This window comes from Populus euphratica, unplaced genomic scaffold (assembly GCF_000495115.2).
Source record: "Populus euphratica unplaced genomic scaffold, PopEup_1.0 scaffold761.1, whole genome shotgun sequence".
Lineage (NCBI taxonomy): Eukaryota > Viridiplantae > Streptophyta > Magnoliopsida > Malpighiales > Salicaceae > Populus > Populus euphratica.
In genome coordinates, this window is record NW_011500628.1 from 103,480 (window position 1) to 113,102 (window position 9,623).

General features: G+C 30.0%; 1 protein-coding gene across 1 annotated transcript; it reads left to right on the forward strand.

Moving 5' to 3' along the window:
* The first annotated feature begins 5,347 nt into the window (after positions 1–5,347).
* Positions 5,348–7,386, forward strand: LOC105115773 (probable acyl-activating enzyme 6). Its single transcript, XM_011012788.1, has one exon. It carries the CDS (start codon positions 5,459–5,461, stop codon positions 7,121–7,123), a length of 1,665 nt encoding a protein of 554 aa, XP_011011090.1. The 5' UTR covers positions 5,348–5,458; the 3' UTR covers positions 7,124–7,386.
* The last annotated feature ends 2,237 nt before the right edge of the window (positions 7,387–9,623 follow it).

Genomic DNA, 9,623 nt, shown 5'->3' on the forward strand with positions numbered 1-9,623 from the left:
ATCCCTCCACTAAAAGTATGAGGTTAAGTTTTACTCGGTGCCTTATAAATACCTACGGTATTCACTCTTATTTAATATACTTGTTAAATGACTAATCTAGATGTATATTATTATTATTACAAAATCAAACGTGCTCTGCATGTACATAAACTGCTAGAATCATTCTTTCCTTGTTCTAAAAGAACAATTTGAGGAACCAGACATCAAAAGTGAAGCTCAGAGAGATCAGGGGGTTTGTTGGTATACTTGGAGCTTTTCGTTTCAAGGTTTTTTTTTTTTTTTGTGATTGAGGTTTGTGTAATTGTAAACCTGGGTATAATATGTGGTGTTGAATATTTTTAAATTAAATAAACTAAATAATATAAAAAGATTGAATTTTTACTTTAAAAATAAGTTTTTTAGAACTTTATCCTCCGTTTTGTTTTTTATTGATTTTCTTTATAAAAAAAACTCCAGGCGTATAAAAACATTAAAAAATCATCTTCTTTCTCTCTCTTTTTTTATTCTCTTTTTTAACTTTTTTTTTTTATCTCCATACCTGGGTCTAGTAGCCATGCTAAACTCAAGCAGCTTGAATCTGAGCAGATGATAATTAAAATATTGAGACTTATAATTTTTTTATAAAAAAAAATATTTAAACTATCATTGAAATATCTCAAATAAAAATCCAAGTTAAAAAATTATTTATAAATAACAAATCATAAAAAAATCTAATTTAACATTTTAAATGTAAAAATTCAGATATTATCTTCCCATTGAAATAATTTATTTTTTATATTTATGAATTTGTTATTCCTTCAATAAAAATTTTATATTCTCTCTTTTTTTTTCTTTTTTTTTCCTTTATGTTTTGTAATTATTTTTTTAACTCAATGCCTGGGTTTTACATGACCCAAGCCCCTGTCTTGATATAACTTGGATCCTTTTATCATGTTAAACCTAAAAATCTTGAGTTTAACATTAATTTTCATTTTCTTGAGTCTAACATTAGTTTTATTATTTTTAAATTTAAAAAAATTGTGCTAGATTTATGTTTAATTAAATTTGATAAAGAAGTAAGGCTCAAATTATTTAATTTCTAGATTTAAGATATTTAAGTTTGGCATGGTACTTAAATATAAGATAATTAAAATATTTTTAATATTTTTTTAAAATTTTTAAAAATTAATATTAACCTGCAGCTGGCATGGGTCATAATATAAAAATGATTAGATATAAAATTAGCATAAACAGGGATTTTGCACTTTATTTCGTCAGATTTCATGGGATAACTTTGTCAGCCAAATACTATGGATTTCTGCGCTCAGAATGCATTTCTAACTGTAAAAGCGGCCTTCTTTCTACGACTTTTGTTAAAGCAGCGGCCTTTATGACCCATTATTGGATCTTCACCGAGGCCTGCAGAGAGCGTGCTTTAATTTTATATATTTTATTTTGTGCTTAAATAGAGTGTGTTTCATGACACTCAGAGTTTATTGTTTAAAAAACAATAAGTTTTAAAAGACGTGATTAATTGAGCTTTCCTGGATTTAGATTAGATAAATATTTGATAAAAATGGTTGTTGGAGTTTATATACATTAAAAAATTTTAATATGTATTAAATATTTAATAATTATATAGTTGTAGTTGTTTTTCAAAATATTTTTTATATAAAAAAATATTAAAATAATATATTTTTATTTTTAAAAAATTATTTTTAATTCAGCACATAATCTAAATATATCAAAATAATATTAATTTAAAAAAATAAAAAATTATTAAATTTTTTTAAAAATATTTTTAAAACTCAAAAATAAATAATGTTTTACCAAATTTAGTTTAAAAAACATATAAAAATTATTTTAAAAAATTATATTTTAAACTTAATTTTTTAATAAATTTTAAAATATAATTTTTACTGTTACTAACTATCTTATTGTGTTTTTACACGGCAAAAAAAAAAAAAAATAGTTACAAAACAAACGTAGACCCATTAGATTTTTGCCAGCTTTCGTTTTCTTCTTTTCTCGGTCCCATTTCGTGTCATCCTCCGCACAAGTCTTTTTTTCTTTCTTTGTAATACATTTATTTAAAAATAGACAACTCAACGACCCCAGTCGTCTGCATTAAAACTACCGTGACTTTTTTCTTAATATTTAATGAGCTTAATGATAATATAGTTTTTAATTGAATAAGGACATGACAGCGCATTGCGAACACGAAATTGTGTATTTTCTCATAACCTTATATTATTTATTAATATTCTTTCTGGTTATTTGTGAATAAACAAGTCTTTTTTCAATATTAATATTTGAGAGCGGTGATCTTACTAGAACAACATGTTAATTGATATAAATACCAGTTGAGGAATTCAAAATAATATTTAAATAAATATTAAGAGAGAATTAACTACGAGAAAAAATATACATAGATGATTGAAATGTAAACTACCACTAATGCTTCTGAAGTCCTTTTCTGGATATCATGAAATGTGATGTATGATGTGGAACATACATAATGTCTAAAGGCTTGAATCGAAGGATTATTAATATATAGTGAAGATCTCCGTCCCCTACCTTAAGTTTGTTGTTATAACTCAAAGCTTTTTGCCATGCAATAAAAATGTATTCTTACTTGACAGAGGTGACATTGTTGATTCTGGTTATTAAAATCAGCGTTAAACATCAAGTACTATCAAGTGTAAGAAAATGAATACATATATTCTTGAAGAATTTTGACGATAATACATGAATTGAGCGCATGTACATGTAAAGAAAAAAGAAAAAGGTTAAGGATATTATGATCTACTATTGTATCATGCTATTTGTAAGGATAAAAAAACATTTTTAATTTGAACATTTAATTAGATTTCAAAAGAGAATGAAAAGGCAAGATTATGATTTATAACTGTTTAGCTAATGAAGTTTTGAGACCCTGTCTCAGAATTAATTGAATTTAAAAAATTAAGATTTTGGAAGAAATTTAAAAGTAGTTTTGTAATAATAACAATATTAAAAAAATCAAAAAAAGAAGAAGAAAAGAATTAGATAGCACTGAGTTTTTTCCAAAAAACTCATTCCTTTAATTTTCCCTCGTCAATTCTAAATATATAGTTATTGACCTAACTATGGGGCATTGTCCCGGATTTTATAGGTAAACTCAGGTTAGCTTGAGTCAACATAGATCAATCCGGAAAATTAAGTTATTAAACTTAACTTGAGATTGACCGGGGCATGGTCCCGGATTTTATAGGTAAACCCAGGTTAGCTCGAGTCAACATAGATCAATCCGGAAAATTAAAAAAATTTAAATTTTTAATATTTCATATGAAAAAATCCATATAAATATAGATGATACATATTATAAATAATAAAGTTTTAAAAAATATTTTTAAAGATTTTTTTATCACATATTAAAAAGATACTATATTAAGCTTTTTTATATTAAAGTATTTAAACCAAAAATGTTTTTTTATCATACATTGAAAAACATAACTAATTTTTTCTTAGAAACATAAAGTATATATATTAATAGATTTCAAATTCCACATTGAAAAAACATAATATTTTTAATGGAAACATAGAGTATATATACGAAAAAGCTTCAAATCTCATATTGAAAAAGATACTATATTATTCTTTTAAGTTGAAGTATTTAAATAAGAAGATTTTTTTATCTTATATTAAAAAAATATAAAGTATATATATTAATGGATTTCAAATTCCTTATTGAAAAAATATAACTTTTTATATAAGAACATGAAGTATATATATAAAAGAGTTTCAACCTCATTGAAAAAATATAACTTTTTACATGAGAACATGAAGTATATATATAAAAGAGTTTCAAATCTTATATTGAAATGATACAATGTTATTATTTTAAGTTAAAATATTTAAATTAATTTTTTTTTATCTCATATTAAAAAAATATAATTTTTTTTTTATAAAAATAGAGTATATATAATAAAAAATATCATATTTGAAAAGAAAAAAAATTCGTTCGGATTTTAGCTCGACTAGGTATAATAATAATTTGGTAAAAGAAGCATTCCATTATTTAATAGAAGACTCTTTGGCGAGGGAATGGAAAAGACAGTAAGACATTTCTTTTTTCTTATGGGCCACATGAACTAAAGAGTGGTGGCTCCATGAAGTGCATTCCACATCAATCACCATCTCACGAGAATCACGAGCGGCACTGCCACGATTTGCAAGGGTAATTTAATCATTTAAAAATTAAAAGTTTGAAAAAGTCTCTTGTTGGGAAATATGGAAAAGCCCATGGAAACCAATTTAAAAATTCTAATTGTAAGGGTGATTTAGTTATTTAAAAATTAAAAATTCAAAAAAATCTCTGGTTGGGAAAAATGAAAAAGCCTATGGAAACCAATTCAAAAATTCCAATTATAAAGGTAATTCAGTCATTTAAAAATTAAAAGTTTGAAAAAGTCTAAATTGATTAGAGATAACTTGATTTTTTTTTTTTTACATTTTTAAAGCTCAATAAAATAATTAAATTATCTTTAAAAACAAAATTTAATGATCCTTATAAAAATAATATATTACCTTTAATAATAATACTATTGCTTTTTTTTTTTGTTAAGAATAGTAAAATGGTCAATCTATAATATAATGTGTCTACCTCCATAATGAAATATTAATCTCTTTTATTTTTATAATTGTATTATGATTATGATTATGATTATAATTATAATGTAAATAATTAATTGCATTTTAGTTACTGTAGAATTTAGTTTTATTGTGAATTATAATGATGAAAATATTAGCAATATTTTATTTATTTAAGTCAACAACTCCCTTTTGATACCGTTCCTTCCTTTTATGTTTTTTCATGTCTGAAAACAAAGAAAGCATGAGAAATTTTATGCGGTAAAAGAGTAATCAGTAAAATAATTAGGGTTATTTTATTAGTTATTTTTAAAATTTATTTTGAAGAATAAAAAAGATATAACTAAAAAAAATTCTTATGTAGAGATATTTTTACCATAATTTTTTTTATATCTTGTGTCTATTTAAAAAAAAATAATGATGTTAAAAAATATCTAAGATCTCTAGTTATTCTCCGGTCACGTTTTTCATGGTCACGTTTTTCATGGTTAAGTACATGCATTGACATTTAAATCCTGGAAGATTCTCATTATGCGTGGTAGTTATTTTATATAGCAGTCATTGTTTTTGAAAATATTTTTTATTTTTAAAAAGTATTAATAATATTTTTTAAAAATTATTTTTAAAATTATCATATTAAAATATTTAAAAATTATAAAAATATATTTATTTAAAAATATTTTTTTTTTTAAAATACTTTTAAAATAAAATACAATCTAGGTGACAATGGAAATATAATCAGACTTCCTCTGCACTCTTCACTCATAGTGAAAATCATCCTATCCTTGTGGCTTATTGCAACACAACACTTCCAGACTATACCACAGAGAGAGACAGAGTACGAGTGATGGATGAGCTGAGACCAAGACCAGCAAACTCTTATGCTCTAACTCCTGTAGGCTTTCTGGACAGGGCAGCGATAGTGTATGGTGATTGCCCCTCCATCATCTACAATAACATATCCTACACCTGGTCCCAGACCCACCGTCGATGTCTCCAACTGGCTTCATCTTTATCATCCATCGGTCTGAACAAGGGCCATGTCGTCTCTATCTTAGCCCCCAATATCCCTGCCATGTACGAGCTCCATTTTGCAGTCCCTATGGCCGGCGCCATCCTCAACACCCTCAACACTCGCCTTGACGCGCGTACCATCTCCCTCCTCCTCTGCCACGCCGAATCCGAGCTCCTCTTTGTAGATCCTATGTCTGTCTCCTTAGTCAATGAAGCTATCTCCCTGCTTCCATCCAGCGCCAAACCTCCACTTCTCGTCCTCATAGCCGATGATGATGAGGTCCTCCCCCAACAACCATCACCTACCATTCACTTCTACGATACCTACGAAGGGTTGTTGGAGAAGGGTGATCCTGCCTTCAAGTGGACCCGTCCCAAGAATGACTTTGACCCTATTGTACTGAACTACACATCAGGCACGACCTCATCCCCTAAAGGCGTGGTGCACTGCCACAGGGGTCTCTTCATCGTGACCCTTGATTCGCTTGTTGACTGGTCATTCCCGAAACAGCCTATCTTCTTGTGGACCCTGCCCATGTTTCATTCCAATGGATGGAGCTATCCCTGGGGGATGGCTGCCGTTGGCGGAACCAACATCTGTGTCCGTAAATTCGATGCACCCACCATCTATGGTTTGATTAAAAAGCATGGGGTGACTCACATGTGTGGTGCACCTGTGGTTCTCAACATGCTATCAAACTCTCCTACCAATATGGAACCTTTAAAGCATCCAGTCCATATTATAACAGCCGGGGCTCCACCACCGGCCACCATACTCTCCCGCACGGAGTCCTTGGGGTTCGTAGTGGGACATGGTTATGGGCTGACAGAAACTGGTGGGATTGTTGTCTCGTGCGCCTGGAAACGGCAGTGGAATCTTTTTCCGGCAACTGAGAGAGCGAGGCTGAAAGCAAGGCAAGGTGTGAGAACAGTTGGAATGACTGAGGTGGACGTGGTGGATCCTGTGACAGGAATGAGCGTGAAACGAGATGGATTAACACTTGGTGAGATTGTTCTAAGAGGTGGGTGCATCATGCTGGGTTATCTCAAGGACCCAGTAGCTACAGCCAAGTGCATGACAGGGAATGGTTGGTTCTGCACTGGAGATGTAGGTGTGATGCATCCTGATGGTTATTTAGAGATCAAAGATCGATCGAAGGATGTCATAATTAGCGGTGGAGAGAACTTGAGCAGCGTAGAGGTTGAGTCAGTGCTGTACACATTTCCAGATATTAACGAGGCGGCGGTTGTGGCACGACCCGATGAGTTTTGGGGCGAGACGCCCTGTGCGTTTGTGTCTTTGAAGGAGGCCTGTTGTAGGATCCCAACGGAGAAGGAAATCATTGAACATTGCAGGGGCAGGTTGCCACATTACATGGTGCCCAAAACAGTGGTTGTTAAGGAAAACCTGCCCAAGACATCAACTGGGAAGATCCAAAAGGCTGTGCTTCGTGACATGGCCAAGGCAATGGGCTCGTCAAGAGCCAGTCGCATGTGAATGCAGCAGTTCATTAATTACTTTTATTTAAAAAAAAAAAATCAGTTGTATGAAGAAAGCAAGCTGGATTGCATAGTTAAAACTGTATCCGTGTCCTGATACCGGCAGAAATGTGTCGTGTTCTTGTGTGTGTGTGTGTGCGCGTGTGGCGTGAAGATATTGCAGTTTGTTTCCTTCTGTCTTTGATCAATCGATTCAAGAGTTCAATTATTAAATTTTTTTTTTTGGAAGCGATTAGTTCAATTAATTTGGGTTTTGACTTTTGGATGGACGGCAAAAACAGCACTGTTGATCCACCAACGATTCCCATGGGGACTCAAAAATCTGTATGTATGAAAATAGAAACATGGTTTGTTATGAGTATTATATGTCTGGTAGAGGGTTAGCGCAGAGTAAAATTTATGTTGATCATGTATTTTTAAGGGAAGATAATGATGACCCCTCAAAACCCTCCTCTTAGTAATTAAAATTGAAATTACAAAGCAGTTTTTTTTTTAAAATGATTTTCAAAGTACATTTTCAAATTAATGTTTTTTGATGGTTCTAATACAAATGTCAAACTTATATATATCTATAAATATACATACAAAATAAAATTGATTCAGTATTTTTCGGATGCAACTGTTACCAAACACATTCTTAACTTTCTTGGCCGCCGCATTTTTAACGGTTGGTGTAAGGTGTTCCAATTTGATGGTTGCGCGCAAAGAGAACAGACAACCACTTGAGATAATCCCTTCGTATACTTCTTTTAGCATGTCTATGAAGACAGTGACCATTAACAAATGCTAGCAAGCAATTCATGGAAAGATGTGGTGACAGTTTTGTCCATTTTATACTGGACAATTACAAGTGTTTTCTTTTAAACTCTAAACTCTAAAATTATTTCTGAACTCAAAACTTAACTTCACATTTATTGGCGTTCCAATCAATCACATGATAACCTATTATAAAAATTCGACTACAATATAAAAATTCGATCTTTTTGTAAAAAATTAAGAGAATCTAAAAATGATCATTTTGTAAAAAATTAAGAGAATCTAAAAATCAGAAATATTATGAACTGGATATGTTAGATTATCTATCCTTTTTATTTTTCCTTCCAATACTTTTGAATATCTATCTCTATATATTCAAAGTATAAAAAAAATAGATAGATGAATTAAAACACATACGTTCCTTGAGTGTTTTTATATTTCACTATCAAAAAAATATACCATCATACCAAAAATTATATTTCTCTATATGACAAATTGTAAATCATACCAATAAAAATAAAAAGCAACAAATGATGCGAATAAATTAAATTTGTTTGTGTGCAACTTAAGACGTACGTTCCTTGATTCAGCTAAAAAGTGAGAATACACATTTTTAAAGTATTTTTATATTTCACTATCAAAAAAATATACCATCATTCCATCCATTGTATCATATGATTGGTGCTATATTATGTGCTTAGCAGTTTTTGGTAATATAAATAACCTCTACAGTTTAGGTGTAATTAGAAAGAATCTAAGTTTTTTATATGATACAGGAATCTTTCCCCTGCCAGTTTTGAATTGATAATAGGAATGCCTACATGTCATGCATTTAATCAGCTTAACATTTTCAAGGTAATACATTATGCAAAAGTTTGGACACATTTAATTTTCTAGTATCCTAAGCCAAAGGGTTTCATCATGGACTTAGCAGCATATAAGTTATCTTTTAGCCTGTTTCCTTTAGGTAAAAAGTTTCTCGTCTATTCGGTAATTTTATCATAATAATCCTCACTCAACCCATAATTCGACTTGATGGTAAATACCCATACAACAACCAATAATTTACTATGATTTGTGCAGTCATCCTATAATAGTTTATTTAAATCTTTCAAAAAATTAGAAAACTTGATTGCATCTGTATTAAGTTTTTCTTCTATGATTGGACATTTTGACATTACCTTGATTCACTCTCGTTGCATCTATAAGTATATGCATGTAAGGATCACTGTTGTCATTTATAACTCCATGCACCTTGCTAATATTAAAAGTTGACTCAACCATCTTTTCTACCATGCTTTCTAATTAATTCTTAAAAGTGCATTTTTATCAAGGTTTTATATTATCATTTTACACTTGAAGTATTAATAACTCCTTAACTAAAACATGTTTTATAATAACTCTTTAACTAAAGCATGTTTTATCAAGGTTCATGTTCTACTATTTAATGTTAACTTTCTTAGGTTGAGATTATTATTTTTTCTTATTTTTTAAATATATATACATACAACTTAAAACATTATGCATCTTTAACCCATGTAACGAGCTTTCGGCTAATGACTCCTAAATCAACATTAGGTGTTGAGGCACCTCTATGAGCTTAGTAACTTGGGTTGCCGATACTGATACGTAGATAGTGCAATGTTTGATTTTCTTAAGCTTTTCTCTTCAACCTATGTAATAAGCGTTGGGCCAATAGCTCCCAAGTTAGTTGTCTTTAGGGTATTAGGTGTTAAAACACT